We start from the raw sequence: 16,652 nt of genomic DNA, 5'->3' as shown, positions 1-16,652 counted from the left end.
AAAAAAATTTTTGTGTGGTGTATGTGCATTAGAAATTTTAAGATACGACGTGAAGAAAAACGAACAACCAAAAAAATTTTACAGTCAGTCGCCAGTCTGTTTTTCTTTCTTTTTTCAATACTGCTCGCACTCGTTATGTTTAAATGGTGGATTTTTTTTACGAAAAGAAGACCAAGAGCTGTATATGAAAGAGAGTGAGAATGTGTGAGTGCATTAAACGCGTTAGTGTGTGTGTGAAAATAAGTTAGAGAAGAGAAATTTAGCAGCGAGTAAAGGAATATTATAAACAAAAGTAACGAGTTGTGTGTAGAGTAGCTGAAAAAAAGAATATGAAAAGAAAAAATATATTTTTGTTTTCATCGAAATTTGTTTTATAAATGTTAAAATGCAATAATAATCAACAACGAGCGGCTAGCTACCTTTCTTAAAAATATTTCATTTTTTTATATTCATAGTTTTTACATTCGTGTTGTCTTTTTTAACTAACTCACAAACGAAACGAAGTAAAAAAAACAAGATAGAAAAAAGCGCGCAACACTTTTTCTTGTGACAAAACTAGACGACGACAATTGGAAGAAATTACATTGTTTTCATTATTTTTTCTTTTTTTTGTGATGATCTTTTTAGATTTTTGTGCAATTTTTAATAAAGATACAACAAATTTTATAAAGCTTATGGACAAAAAGTATTTAAATGTTGAAAAGGCGTAAAACATTTCAAAAATAATTAAAACATCGCATTAAAACTATTATTAAAAGAGACTTTTAAATTAAAAATAAAAGAAAACAAAAACTTTATAATGTTTATAAAATATACAACAACATCATCAACTTTATATCATGTTATTCTGAAAGAGCAGGTGGTTCATTGTCAGCTTCAACACTGACTGACTGGCGAACCATCATCCCACTAATATCATCAACATCTTTAGTAACTCTGAACAGAAAAGAAAAAAAAAACGCCGTAAAATGATAAATAAATGATAAAAAAAACTAAATTACGGCTAAAAACAGAAAAAAAAACAAAAATTAAGTGAAATTTTGACACAAAATGCTCTCAAGCGTATTCATAAATAACGCTTTGAAATATTCGTTGGATAATAATAATTTTGTCATTAATAATAAACATAAACTACAAAAAGAACAATATTTTAAAAATCTACAGCAGAAAACGCAACAAAATAAACAAAACTTAAGAAAGCAGCAGAAGGGTAGTAGAGCACTTCTGTTGAGAAAACAACAAGAACAGCAACAAATACAAGAACGACGTCGACGTTTGCAACCTTGGCAATTTCAATTCCTGCTCCCACAGATATTAAGATCCAAAACAACAACTTCAACAGCAAAAATAAAATCGGCAATACATGCAGCACTAGCAGCAGCAGCATCAACACGTACAACTTTTAATTCACCAATATCGAGTTAAACAAAAAAAGTTCCTCTCTTGTTTTCTCTCAATAATTCTATGCAAAAGTTGTTTAAAACGTCTACGTCGTTTAATTCAAAATAAAACATACAATAAACATTAAAATATTAAAAAAAATTAAGTGAAAAATAACAAATCTAAAACAAAAACACAGCTGGTGTTTAAATTGCAAAGCAAAATTTGTTTAACAAAATAACGAAAATCACAAACATTCTGAATGATGGCCGATCATATGGAAGAACCGCCCCAGAAGCGGGTAAAAATGGATGATTTGTTTTTATTGGAAGAAAATTTACCCGATGAGTTAGTATCTTCTTGGGCTGATCCAGGTACAGGTGGCCCAAATGGTCCACCCAATCATGGCATGGGTGTAAATGTAGTTGGTGGTCCTAATAAACCACCGGCACAAGGGCCTGGACCAGGTGGTCCTGGTCCACAATTAAATGGCTCAGTCGATGATGGCAGTGTTGGTAATCAAGGTCCAGGTGCTGGTAATCCCTTAAGACAAATGCAACATCATCAACATTTACAACATCTGCTACAGCAACAGGTATGTTAATTGGTTTGTCTAAACTTTACATATTTGTCTTTAACGAAACTGTTTTCTTTTTAGGGTAATAAAAATCCTGGTATGGTTGGTAACCCCATGGGTGCCGGTGGCATGAACCAATTAGGCAGCAAGTCACCTAATCTTCAGTCACCTAACACAGGCGGCATGCAAGTAAATGTCGGCCAAATGTGTGGCATGGTAAACTCAATGCCAATGTCAATTTCTAATAATGGCTCACAAATGAATTCAATGCCAGGTAAATGGAATTTATAATATTCTATATGTATATGAGTTGCCACCATTGAAAGTTTTTTCATAATATTGTGACCCATAATATTGCGAAAAACTTGCCTAACATTCTTATTAATTTGTGTAAAATATTTTACTTTTTCGCAGGCATGAACACTATTGCTCAAGGTAATATGGGTAATATGGTGCTAACCAATAGTGGTATGGGTGGCATGGGTTCGGGTATGATAAAACAACAAATTGGTTCCGGTCCAGGTGGTATGATGAATGCTGGACCTGGCGTTGGACCTGTTGGTCCCGGTAACATGGGTCCCGGCAGTGTGGGTGGACCCAATCAAGGAATGCATATGGGAGGACCAGGTCATCCACAAGTAATGCAAAATGGACCTATGATGCGAATGGTTGGACAACAGCACATGATACGTGGTCCAAATCCACATCTAATGAGTGGAAATGGTCCTGGCGGCGTTGGTGGTGGTGGTCCACGTATGCAAAATCCCAATATGCAAATGGGTAAGTTTATTTTTTATCTTATTCATTTAATTTCACATATAAGTTGTTAGTTAGAAGAAATTTAAAAAAAAAATAACTAAAAGAACGTTAATCGATCTTGAAAAAAAAATTAATAAAAAATGTATTACGATATCCAACAAATACATTGCCCGAAATAGAATTAATGGTAGAATCAAATTATAGAGATGTAAAATTTATTTACAAATTTTTAATTTCAAAGTTTTTTTACAAAAAAAGTAAAAAATTACTCAACATGTGACCAAGTGCTGTTTGTAGATCACGATAGATCGGATTTTTAATGTACATATGTACTATGGAAATCTAAAGTTATCCCTCTTACCTATAAAATTTCCATCATAAACTTTTTTTTTAATTTTTTTTGAGTTGTTGGGAATTTATTTATTTAAATTAAATTGTTTATTAAATTTAAATTTATTTATTAAAATTAAATTTATTTAAATTTTTTTAAATAATTTTTTGAAATTTCAGTCCAGTTTTGATCGACACTTAATTCAGTCCATTTTGCATCGATAAACGATGAAAAATTCTAGAAACTCTGCATTAGGTCTCGAAGATATTTAATTTACATTAATAATTAAAATAGGTTTGATAATAATTTTATGATTTTTTTAAATTTTTAACACATTTACATAACATATACATATGTATTTAACAAATTTATCAATTGCTACAAGAAATATTATATTCTGTTGAATTTTCACTTTAAATCGAGTTTTACACTAGAATTAATATAATTTTACACAACTGTGTACATTCTCGTTGAATATAATTGTAATTAAATAAAAAATGACCATTCAAATTGTGCAGGTCAAATGAATAATATGGTTGGTGGCGGTGTTGGCCCGAATGGACCCTATGGCGGTGGGGTTGGAGTCGGTGTCGGCAACGTTGGTAATTATGGTGGACCAGGAGGTCCTCAGGGCGGTATTAATGTAAACGCCAATAATCCACAACAACAAATGTTAGCACAACAAATGGCAGCACAACATGGAGGCGTACCACCAAATATGACGGCTGCTATGCAACAGGGCAATCGTGGACCTGGCGGTGTTCCAATCGGTATGGGTGGTGGAGGCGTCGGCGGAGATGGCAGTGGTGCTGGTTTAATCAGCGGTCCTCAGCAACAAATGAACAACGCTCAAATGAATCCTAACCAACAGCAAAACCCACAAGGCGGCTTAATGGGTCCTGGCGGTATGGGTATTCGACCACCACAGGGTGGTGTGGGACCAGGCGGTCCACAACAAAACACCATGATGCTTCCGCAACAGCAGCAACAACAACAGCAACAAGGTCCAGGGACTTCGCAACAGGGAGGTAATGCTGGTGGAGGAGCCGCAGGAGGAAGCGGTACCGGCGGTACAACCAATCAACATATCACGGATGAGCGAAAAAAACAAATCCAACAACAACTTATGTTGTTACTTCACGCCCATAAGTGTAACCGTCGCGATAGTATCAACCCGAATCGTGAGAAATGTAATGTTCCGTATTGTAAGCCAATGCAGGATGTATTGACGCACATGGCAACATGCAAACAGAGCCGAGACTGTACTGTTCAACACTGTATATCGTCACGTCAAATTTTGTTGCATTACAAAACGTGTTCACGTCCGGATTGCGTAATATGTTACCCATTCCGTCAAAGCCACGCATACCAGAATAACAATCCAAACGCAAGCGGAGCTGGTAATACTGGCCCGAACAATGCCAATCAACAACAACAGCAACAAGGCCAACAAAACGCTAATGACAAACAAGGTCCTGGCGTTATTGGTCCTCAGCACGTGGGCGGACCGCAACAGACAGGTGGTGTACAACAAGTTGGTGGTGCTCCAAATGTTGCTGCAGGAGGAGCGGGAATGTCTGGTCCGGGAGTTGGTCCCAATCAGGGTCAAATGAATATGAAATCCAATACAGATATTAATCAACAAATGCAAAATGCCGGCCAAAATCCGAATCAGGAAATACGCCGATTCGACAGTATGGGAATGCAAGGTGCTGTAGGAAACGCCGGTGGTCCCAATAACATGCTGCAGGGCAATTCTGTGAATCCACAACAACAACAAATGCAAGGTATTCGGATGGCAGGTGTACCACAACCAGTACGTGTTATGTCCGCTCAAGTGGGTGCTCCTGGCGGAGGTGTTCCCATTGGACCTACATCTGGTGGCAATAGTGATCAAGTCGCTATGCGTCAAGTGGTAAACAATTTACTAATAAGTGGTAGCGGTAATGGCGCAGTTCCAGATGGTATTCAAAATCAACAACAACAACAGCAGCAACAAATGATGCTGCAGAATGCAGGACCACGACCCACACCTCGACTATCCGATTTACTAAAACCGGGGGCAAAACTACCGACAGATCCCAATCAAGTTCAGCAAAATGCCGTAAATCAACAGCAGCAGCAACAATCGAACATTCCCCTATCGGTTAATGTACATAATAATTTTAACAATGCTAATTTAAATACGCTTTTGGGAGGTGGAAATTCTGGTGATATGGGCGGCCCTGTTGCTGGTGGACCACCAAACAAACTATTAACACCGCAAGAAATGGCTAAAATGAAAATGCAGGCTCAGGCTGTCGGTGTTAATAGCGGTCCAAACAATACTCCACCAAACAATGTATCGGCGGCAGGAAACACCAACACTGCAGGCGTTATGAGTGGAGCAGTATCGAATGTAGCGGGAAATAATGCTGTACCCGGCGGCGTTTCAGCGAATGCTCAGAATGCGGGTGCTCCTGGAGGCAGTGGCGGTAATAATGGTGGAAGTGAAGAAAACAAAGATTGGCGAGAACTCGTTACTGATGACCTTCGCAAACATTTGGTACACAAACTAGTTCAAGCAATATTCCCTACATCTGACCCAGCTACAATGCTAGACAAACGCATGCACAACCTCGTCTCATATGCGGAAAAAGTTGAGAGAGACATGTATGAAATGGCTAACTCGCGATCAGAGTATTATCATCTACTGGCTGAAAAGATCTATAAAATCCAAAAGGAGTTGGAAGAGAAACGTATCAAAAGGAAAGAGCAGCAGTTGCTTCAAATGCAACAACAGCAACAGGGCGGTGGTGCTGGTGGAGCCGGTCCCAGTAATGTAGGCGCAGCTGGTGGTGGAGGTGTGGGTTTACCGGTTGGTGGTCAGCAATTACCTCCAGGACATCCACAAGCGCAACAGCAGTTACAGCAACAGATACGACCTATGGTAAGCCCAATGGGCGGAGCTGTTGGTCCGGGCGGACCTGGCCCAAACCAAGGAATGCCAATTGGTGCAGCAGGCATGATGCAGCAACTAAGAGGCCAAACACCTGGTAATGTAGGTGGTATGATGCCCGGTCAAAATATGACCGGCATGCGTAGTCACTCTCCCGGTGGAAATATTCTGGCATTACAACAGCAACAACAACGAATGCAATTTCCTCAACAACAAGGTAACATGCTAGTTGGTCCACCTGGTCCTAGTCCTGGCGGCAATAGTATGAGTAGTGGCGGTATACCAACATCACAGCAAAACATGGTGGTACCAAACCCAGTTTTATCTCCTTTTACGGGTCAAGCGATGCAAGGTCAACCCGGAACAGGCGGTGTTGCAGGAGTTCTAACAAGCCCAATACCGGGTCAACAACAGCAGTTCATGAATTCTAATGGAGGAACGGGTGCGCATACTACGCAGCAACTGAATGAGATAATGAAGCAACGAATGCTGCAACAGCAACAGCAGCAGCAACAACAGCAGCAAAGTGGAATGCTTTTGCCTCAATCTCCATTCAATAACAGCAACTCCCAAATGCAACAACAGAATACCTTCACATCACCAATGTCCCAGCAGCAGCAACAACAACAGCAGCAAAAACAAAATATGATGTCGACTGCCGGCATGGGAAATATGCCTCCAACACCAACAAGTTTAGAGTCGCTGACAGCAGCTAGTGCGGCGGGTCCAACTGGTGTAACTAATAGTACAGCATCCGCGACAGTAGGTGCCGCAGGCGGCATGGTAGCGGCACCAAGTCCATCGCCTAACTTTGCATCAAACGGACCGTTGGGAACGCCGTTAAATAATCCGCCTTCAGTACCGTCTCTTATGCAATCTCTTGGTGATCGAGGAAGCACACCACCCTTGAATCCTACATCTCCCGCCTCTGCAAATACTGTGTCCACAGGAGTTTCAGGTGCGAGTAGCTCTGGCAGTGGAGTACAACCACCACCACCAACATCAACACCCACGTCTGTATCAACATGTTCGTCGACTGGCTCAACTTCAACAACCACCACAACTACAACAGCGTCATCATCATCAACTTCATCCTCAACATCTACTACCTCTATAACAGCAACATCGGGAGCAGTAACAGTCACATCTTCATCAATGGCGTTGTCTTCGTCAGCCGAAGCAAGTGTTTCTAGCAACGGCCTTGCACAAAATCAACAACAAATGTCTACTATGGGAAAGGGAAGTGCTGGAACAACTTCTACCTCAACTACCAGTACATCGTTGTCGTCGACACGTCCCTCAACCAGCAGCAGCAATAGTCTTTCGTCACAAATGGCGGCACTCGAGGCAGCGGCTCGCGATAATGATGACGATCCTCCAACATCTCCGAATGGGGACTCCCAAAATGCAGGTGGTGGAAAATCTTCCAAAGGCAAGTTGGATTCCATTAAACAAGAAGATGATATTAAGAAAGAGTTCATGGATGATGGAAGTGGAGGTGATAACTCGCAACATGAATCTTCAGCGGGCGTTGGCAAAAATGTCAACAACGATGGCACTGCCAAATTAGAAATAAAAAACGAGGACGGCGACGTAAAGATTAAAACCGAGCCAATGGAAGTTGAAGATTCTAATGCAAATGCGGGCGGCGCAGATACTGCAATGAGTTCATCTGGAGATAATAAAGATAATATTAAAACAATGACAGATGGCAGCAATGCTAGTGGAGATGTTAAAGTAAAAAATGAAACAAAACCTGTTGTACCAGAGCCCCTTATGCCTAATGCTGGTGATAAAAAGAAGAAATGTGGTAAGTGCTTTAAAAATAATTCCATTTTGCTAATTAATGCTGTTATGGCTTCCTGTTAGCAAAATTTAATTTTGTGAACAATTTATTGAATAAAATACAACAAATTATGTTTTTTTTAACAGTTTTCGACCCTGAAGAACTGAAGCAAGCTTTATTACCGACATTAGAAAAACTCATACGACATGAGCCCGAATCAGTGCCATTCCGTTGTCCAGTTGACCCACAAGTACTCGGTATTCCTGACTACTTTGAGATTATTAAAAAGCCAATGGATTTAGGATCAATACGAAACAATCTTATGAATGGAAAATACAATGATCCCTGGGAATATGTGGACGATGTTTGGTTAATGTTTGATAATGCATGGTTATATAATCGTAAATCATCAAAAGTTTACAAATATTGTACAAAGGTAAGTTAGTTGTGTATTATTACTATATTACAAATGTTGTATTTTCTTTTTTCTCTTTAGCTTTCTGAAGTATTTGAACAAGAAATAGATCCTGTCATGCAGGCTTTAGGCTATTGTTGTGGTCGCAAATACACATTTAATCCTCAAGTGTTATGCTGTTATGGTAAACAGCTTTGTACTATACCTAGAGATGCCAAATACTACAGTTATCAAAATAGGTATGTAATATTTTATCCTTTAGGTTTTTTTTAGCATTTTCTCATTAAACTCAATATTCTATAGATCTTTGTGTTTAGATTTTTAACAATTGATATCATTGGTCTTTTATGTAGTCAAAAAATAACCATTACTTATTATTAACACATAATAAATTAAAAAACAATTAGCTTGTATATAAACCAATTAAAAATACCTATAATATTTTTGTATTAAATTCTAATGCCAACCTTGTTTTTTATTTTCTTTTCTATACTTGCAAATGTCAAAAAACTTAAATCAATACATCCTGGTTATGGTTTTTGTGTGCGTCTCTTTTTTTTTTTGAACTCCTTCAATTACCACAATTCCTATGTTGTCAACCATCAATCAAACCTTTTCAATCCTTACAAATTATTATTATCTTTTAATATAAAAATCTACAAAACACATTTCAAATAATATTTTTAACTTGTCATAAATGTTTATTTCTTTAATTTGCTTTGCTATTTCTGTTCTAACTATCGAATCATACATACGTTTGTATTACCTACGAAAATGCAAAAAATGTATTTTGTTTGGCTTTACGTTGTTCTTTTTTTACATTTTCTCACATATTCAAATATAACAAACATTATTTTCCCTTCCATCATCTAAAAAAAAAACTCTTTACTCCAAACATAAATTCCCAAATCAAAATTAACCACATTTGTTCAACAAAATGTCTACAAAAATCGTTCGCACGCACAAAAACACTATATAACAAAATAATTCTTCATTCACCATAATTTAAAAAAATATATCAAATAAAATACGTCGCTAAATATACAATATTATGTATGGTCGCTCTGCTTGTTTGTATTTATTAATTTGGATTGCGATCACTCTTTGACAATCAATACAAATTATTTAATCAATTGAACAAACACAACATACACAAAAATAAACCAATCAAAATCTTATAATGAACCAAATAATAGTCTAAAGGATTATGGCGTATCCTCAAACAGATATACCTTCTGCCAGAAATGTTTCAATGACATTCAAGGGGACACTGTTACTCTCGGTGATGATCCATTGCAATCTCAAACGTAAGTATTATAATTATTCATATTTTATTTATTTATTTTTATTTATTTAAAGGAATTATATTATAGAAGAATCTGACAATACAATACAATATAAATATATAGATGTGCTAATATAATCAAGAATTGTTGTCAAATGTTCTTACAAGTTTTTATAAATCCTAATAGCTAGCGAAGTCTATTAGCAAAGTTCGTCTGTATGTTTAAAGGTCTATATATTCGGGTTGTACGGTTTTATGGGGGCTAAGTAAAATAATAACCAAATTTAACCATAATCAAATTAGATATCTTTAAAATTGTGACCTGTAGCGTGCATACAAGGTCGCAGACAGCTTTTACACATGAACAATTACAGAAAAGTCCCATTAACTTTTTATAATCAACTAATGTTTCCATTCAAAAGTAATTAGATTTTAAAAGAACGAATTAAATATTTAATATATGTTGCAGTACTGGTATCAAAGAAAAGTTGGGAATCTAAAAAATTTATTGATTCATTCACTCATTTCACTTTGTAATAAAATTAAAGCTAATTTTACTAAGATAAATATAAAAGATAAAAATAGGAAAACTTTTATTAAATACAAAAATGTCTTGTCACTAGATTTTTTATTTTAAAAGTTTCTGTGAAATACGTATTTATATAATTCTATTACTTACATATTGTGTTAAATTGTTTTAACACAATATGTAAGAGGAAAAAATTTCTTTAAAATAAATTTTATATAATTTTTAATTACGTTAAATAATTTTTCCTTTTCTTTAATAACAAAAATTACATTTCTCAAAAAAATAGTCAAATTAAAAAGGATCAATTTAAAGAGATGAAAAATGATCATCTTGAACTAGAACCATTTGTCGATTGCATGGAGTGTGGTCGAAAGCAACATCAAATTTGTGTTTTATGGTTAGATTCAATATGGCCAGGCGGATTTGTTTGTGACAATTGTTTACAAAAGAAAGATTCTAAACGAAAAGAAAATAAATTTAATGCCAAACGTTTACCCACAACAAAACTGGGTATTTATATAGAGACGCGTGTAAATAATTTCCTTAAGAAGAAAGAAGCTGGTGCTGGTGAAGTTCATATACGTGTGGTATCCTCATCGGATAAGTGTGTAGAAGTAAAACCTGGTATGCGCAGAAGATTTGTTGAAAATGCCGAGATGAACGCAGAATTCCCCTACAGAGCCAAAGCATTATTTGCCTTCGAAGAGGTCGACGGTATAGATGTATGTTTCTTTGGTATGCATGTCCAAGAGTATGGATCGGAATGTCCGGCACCGAATACAAGGCGTGTTTACATTGCCTACTTGGATTCTGTGCATTTCTTTAGACCAAGACAATATCGTACAGCAGTATATCACGAAATTCTGTTGGGTTATATGGATTATGTTAAACAACTGGGTTATACAATGGCTCACATTTGGGCGTGTCCACCATCGGAGGGCGATGATTACATATTCCACTGCCATCCTACGGATCAAAGAATACCAAAACCCAAACGCTTGCAGGAATGGTATAAAAAGATGTTGGATAAGGGTATGATTGAACGTACCATTCAGGATTACAAGGATATTTTGAAACAAGCCATTGAAGACAAATTAACATCAGCTGCCGAATTGCCTTACTTCGAAGGTGATTTTTGGCCCAATGTTCTAGAGGAGAGCATAAAGGAGTTGGACCAGGAAGAAGAGGAAAAACGAAAACAAGCAGAAGCCGCTGAAGCAGCAGCAGCTGCTGCCGCAAATGTACGTAAAAAAAAATAAAAATTATGTTAATTCTTTATTATAATAGGTCAATTTTTTTAATTTCTTAGATTTTCTCAATGGAAGACACTGAAGTGAGTGGTGATGGTAAAAAGAAAGGTCAAAAGAAGGCTAAAAAATCCAACAAGTCTAAAGCTGCACAACGTAAAAGCAATAAAAAATCGAATGAACAGCAAGCTGGTAATGATCTCTCTGCTAAAATATATGCCACAATGGAGAAACACAAAGAAGTGTTCTTTGTTATACGTCTTCACTCTGCACAATCTGCAGCCAGTTTAGCGGTACGTAATAATCAGCATACAACAAAATATGTTTCATTATTTTATAAAATGTCATTTGTTTTCCTTTATTTATAGCCCATACAAGACCCTGATCCATTATTAGCGTGTGATCTAATGGATGGTCGTGATGCATTCCTTACCTTGGCTCGGGACAAGCACTATGAATTCTCATCCTTGCGCAGGGCTCAATTTTCGACTTTATGCATGTTGTACGAGTTACATAATCAAGGCCAAGATAAATTTGTTTATACTTGCAACAATTGTAAAACTGCAGTGGAAACTCGTTTCCATTGTACAGTTTGTGATGTAAGTTTGAGAGAGAAATCGAGGAAAAGCAAAATAGTTCATTACAAAATTAATAATTTTTTTTTACTTATGCCTTTAGGACTTTGATTTGTGTACTTTATGTAACGAAAAGATTGGTCATCCACATAAAATGGAAAAACTTGGTTTCGATTTGGATGACGGTTCTTCACCAGCCGACCATAAACAAGCTAATCCACAAGAAGCCCGCAAGCAATCAATACAACGTTGTATTCAATCATTGGTACATGCATGTCAATGTCGCGATGCCAATTGTCGTCTACCTTCTTGTCAGAAGATGAAGAGAGTGGTACAACATACCAAAAACTGCAAGAGGAAAACCAATGGTGGTTGTCCTATATGTAAACAGTTGATTGCTTTATGTTGCTATCATGCCAAACATTGTCAAGAACAAAAGTGTCCAGTGCCTTTCTGTCCCAACATCAAACACAAACTCAAACAACAACAATTACAACAAAAGTAAGGCTAAATAGTGCTTTTATGAAGTAAATGTAATCTATTTTAATATTTTCTATTAACTATTTTCAGACTGCAACAACAACAACTGTTACGGCGTCGTGTGGCTCTTATGTCTCGAACAGTTACCACCCCCGCAGCTTTACCCGGCCCAGCTGGTGCTGGTCCTGTTGTCGGTCCTGGCGGTGTACCAGTGGCAGCTGTAGCCTTACCTGGCGTTGGTGTTAATCCTCCTGTGATGAGTGGACCACCTGCTATAATGCCAGCGGGAGCAGGTGCCATGAGTCCTTCTACGGTACCGGTACCCTCACCAGTGGCTGCACCAATAGCAGGAGGAGGTATGACATCTCCACATCCTCATCAGCCCGGCATTGGCATGAAACCCGGTGGTGGTCATTCACCTTCTCCTAATGTACTACAAGTTGTTAAACAGGTATGTTTTTCTAACACAGAAGGAGTTAGAAGTTTTGTAATTTTATGAGGTTCCAAGACTGGTGTTTTAATTTTGTTTTTTTTTTTTAAATCAATATCAAGGTTCAGGAAGAAGCTGCACGCCAACAAGTGCCTCATGGTGGTGGTTTCGGTAAGGGTGGTGCTATGGCTCCACCCGTTATGCAACGTCATCATATGGCTGGATTACCGAATCAATCAAATCCTGGAATGGTAGGAAATGTTGGTAATGTTAGTGGCGTTGGCAATGTCGGTCAGATGGGACCCGGTGGAAGTAATGTTATGCTTAACAATCTGCTGCCAATGGATCAGTGGGGTGCAAATCGATATCCGAACAATGCTAATCAAGGCATGCGCCAACCTAACCAAAATCAAGTTATGCAACAAAACGCAATGCAACAACAGGTGTGTAAAGCAAACTGTATAGAGACCCATCTGTTTAATTTTTAAATAATTTATTTATTTCTTATTATCATTAATTTAATTTTTACTTACAGAATATGATGGGTGGCATGGTGGGAGCTGGAGGTTCGCAACAAATGCCCGGTGGTACTGGAAATATGGCCGGTAATACACAGGGTGTAGGCGGAATGAGTGGTAATGGAGGCATGGTTCCTATGGGTGCTTCGGGACCCATGGGTGGCCCCGGAGGCATACGTCCCCAGGGTCAACATCCAAATGCAGGCGGTGTTGGTGGTTCGGGTCAAATGCCCAATGGACCATTAAACGCACAATTAAATACTCAACAGCTTGCTCAAATCATGCAAAAAATTAAAAATAATCCCACCAATGAAGGTCACCAACAAATCCTACAAGTGCTTAAACAAAATCCACAAATAATGGCTGCTATTATTAAACAAAGGCAACAGAGTCAAAATAACAATGCTGGTCAACAGGGTGGTGGAAGTGGTGGTGCTGCTGGAAATGGTCCTCAACAACAACAGCAGCAACAACAGGTTATGCAGCAGCAACAGCAACAACAGCAAATGCAACATATGATGAATCAGCAACAAATGCCTCAAACCAATCAACAGCAAGTAATGATGCAAGCCCAACAACAAAATCCTGGTCAACATCAACGCATGCCAGGAATGCAAAATCCAATGATGATGCAGCAACAGCAACAAGGACAAGTAAGTGGTTTTATTCCTAATAATAAATAAATGACATCAAATTGATAAATACACCCAAATATAATTCATTCTATAATACATTTAATACAAATTTTTACAAAAGTAAAAACACCTGTGCAACTCCAAATTTTGTATTTGTGTCCCTCTCGACGGATAATTGTTATTTCATATTTTGTTATTGTTGTAATTTTCAAAACAATCTAGGCCTCCAACTCACAATGGTTTAAAATGCAGATGCGTCAAATGCCTAATTATCCACCACCATATAGACAGCGTGCCCCACAACAGATGGGTGGAGTTGGTACTGGTGGTCAGCAGTTTGGTGGTGTCGGTGGCTTTGGTGGAGCAGGAGGAGGGGTAGGAGGTCCCCCTGGAAACCCAGTCGATCAGTATGCAGTTATGCAACAGGGACTGAAACCTTCACCTCAACAGCAGATGGGAGGTGGTATGCCAGGAGTGCAGCAACAGCAAATGATGCAAGGAGGCGGTGGCATGGTAGGCGGACCAAATGTTATGGGACCACCCACGCCACACACGCTGCAACAACAACTAATGCAATCTTCAAGATCATCACCGCCCATAAGATCACCACAACCCACGCCCTCACCCCGCTCAGCACCCTCGCCGAGAGCTGGTCCCTCAGCTTCTCCAAGAGCACAACCATCTCCGCACCACGTAATGAGCCACTCACCTGCGCCTCAAGCACCTCATGATGGTTTACACAATCATGGAGGAATGCACCCACATCAATCACCATTGCCAGGCGTACCGCAAGATGTCGGCGTGGGTGGTGTTGGAGGAGTGGGTGGCGTAGTCGGTGGTCCCGGAGGCCCTGTCTCCGATGCCTCCGATCAACTGACCAAATTTGTAGAACAACTTTAGTGTAATTAGCTAATGGCAGCGGCTCAAGCCTTCCAATCACCTCCCCAACCCCAACCTCCTCCATCTCCCCATAGCAGCCGCTTTAATATAAATCATCAACAACACAGATATTTTTAGAAACAACCCAACAAACCCACTACTTATTTCTGTAAAAAACACTACACAAAATTAAAATTATCAATTTATACAATGACATTTTAAAACAAAATTAGTTTTCATTTAAAAATTAGCAACATTACTTGCGTTAAGATCACCCAATGTCTTAGAAAGAAAAGTTTTGATTGTTCACTCACATTTCCCTTATTTTATTTTTTTTGTTCAACATTTTTTGTTTGCGTAATTTAAGTTTCATATTATAACATTTAAAATGTTTTTATGAGTATAATAATTTTTAATACAATTAAAAAGTTGGAAAAAGTAATTTTCTTTGTTTATTATAATAATTTCCATAGTGGTTTCAGTTGTCATGCTTTTCCACACATTATTATTATTATTTTTTTTTATTAATTTGGTTTTGTTTTAATATTAAATGATAAAAAAAATCTTCCTTCCAAACGTAATTTTATATATAGTTATACATTGTTTTCTTTAGTTTTCACCAATTGAATACTATTAATAATTAAATGGCTTATAAATATTAAAATTAAACAAATACATTATTCATCTAAAAAACAATACAATACAACAATATAAATAAAACAATATATATACATAAACGCCTTTAGCTTTAGTAAACAAAATAATTTTTAAAAAAACTAAAATATTGATTAACATGTAAGTTTTAGATCCTAGGCATTTTATACTTTTCTCTATATATAGTATATTATTATTTATAAATCATAAGACGAAAATGTTTATTTTTAGCACTTTGAGCTATACATATTAAAAACAAACAAAAAAAACTAAAAAAAAACAGTAACAAATTGAAAATAACTTGTAATAATTATAATTTAATCATTATAGAGAAGAAAATATTGCTAGTAATATGATAATTAATATACATGTATTTAAAATAAATTGATTAATATAAACAGCTTTTAAGTAATTTAATTAAAACTCCTACCTTCTTACTTCCTTTCTTTACTCCTTATAGATTTGTTAGAATGAAAAAAGAAACGTTTAAAATTATTTTGTAAATATTACTTTTGTTTTACTTTAAGACAATTAATGTTAAATATATAAATACAACAAAACAAAAAAAATGACAAAAAGTAATTTCATAAAAAATCTCTTAAAATGTTTAAAAAATAACACTAACTATAAAAAAAAAGAGACAACAAAACCATATAATATTTAACATATACATACATATTCAAATCCAACAATAATATAAACATAATAGATTACATATTTAACAGCAGATTTAACTTAAGCAAACAGTTTGCAACTAAACGCATGTTATTACATGAAAAGTTACCCTGTGAAATTTTTAAGTACTTACCGAGTTCTATTTCTTTTAAACTAATTTATTAATTGAAATGATAATAAAAAAGGAAAAACATACATTTAAAGTTTTTAAGTTTGCTAAGCATTTAATGAAAAAAAAAGATTTTCGTTAATATTTAACAAGTTTTAAATTTGCAAAATTGTATTAAAAATTTCAAAATAATTTCAATCAACTAGTTTTGCTAACTAGTGATATCAAAACGATTTCAATGGCATTCTTAACAGGGAACAAACTATTTGTAAACATGACAAATTTCCAAACAAAATCCCCAACTCTCATTTGTTTACATATGTCTCCATCATAGTGTATTTAACCCTTAATGAAAAACAAACTGCCGCGTTTTAATTTTGTACATTAGTAGTTATAAATAAAAAAAATAAAAACAACAACAACACACACTACATTCTACGGATATAATAA

General features: G+C 36.5%; 1 protein-coding gene across 2 annotated transcripts; it reads left to right on the top strand.

The window, feature by feature from the left end:
- Positions 1-1,641: 1,641 nt before the first annotated feature.
- LOC111680919 (histone acetyltransferase p300) lies at positions 1,642-15,390 on the top strand. 2 transcript variants are annotated; one of them, XM_023442632.2, is made up of 15 exons: positions 1,642-1,975; positions 2,039-2,231; positions 2,372-2,737; positions 3,566-7,795; positions 7,918-8,207; positions 8,268-8,425; positions 9,413-9,493; positions 10,287-11,241; positions 11,310-11,540; positions 11,616-11,846; positions 11,926-12,323; positions 12,393-12,753; positions 12,855-13,175; positions 13,268-13,903; positions 14,108-15,390. In XM_023442632.2, the coding sequence occupies exons 1-15, from the start codon at positions 1,643-1,645 to the stop codon at positions 14,783-14,785; spliced, it is 9,462 nt and encodes a 3,153-aa protein (XP_023298400.2). In that variant the 5' UTR covers position 1,642; the 3' UTR covers positions 14,786-15,390. The 2 variants fall into 2 exon arrangements, with proteins under 2 accessions (XP_023298400.2, XP_023298399.2); XM_023442631.2 differs by having other exon boundaries at positions 9,383-9,493.
- Positions 15,391-16,652: the final 1,262 nt, after the last annotated feature.

Source organism: Lucilia cuprina, chromosome 3, assembly GCF_022045245.1.
Source record: "Lucilia cuprina isolate Lc7/37 chromosome 3, ASM2204524v1, whole genome shotgun sequence".
NCBI classification, from domain to species: Eukaryota; Metazoa; Arthropoda; class Insecta; order Diptera; family Calliphoridae; genus Lucilia; species Lucilia cuprina.
Note: the sequence above shows the minus strand (reverse complement) of the source record. Positions and strands in the feature narration are given on the sequence as shown.

Bases quoted from the DNA above. Each gene is read 5' to 3' on its own strand.
- LOC111680919 (XM_023442631.2), top strand. From the start codon at position 1,643: ATGATGGCCGATCATATGGAAGAACCGCCCCAGAAGCGGGTAAAAATG. The intron at 1,976-2,038 runs GTATGTTAATTG...TTTTCTTTTTAG, and splicing joins AACATCTGCTACAGCAACAG to GGTAATAAAAATCCTGGTAT. The intron at 8,426-9,382 runs GTATGTAATATT...ACCAAATAATAG, and splicing joins TACTACAGTTATCAAAATAG to TCTAAAGGATTATGGCGTAT.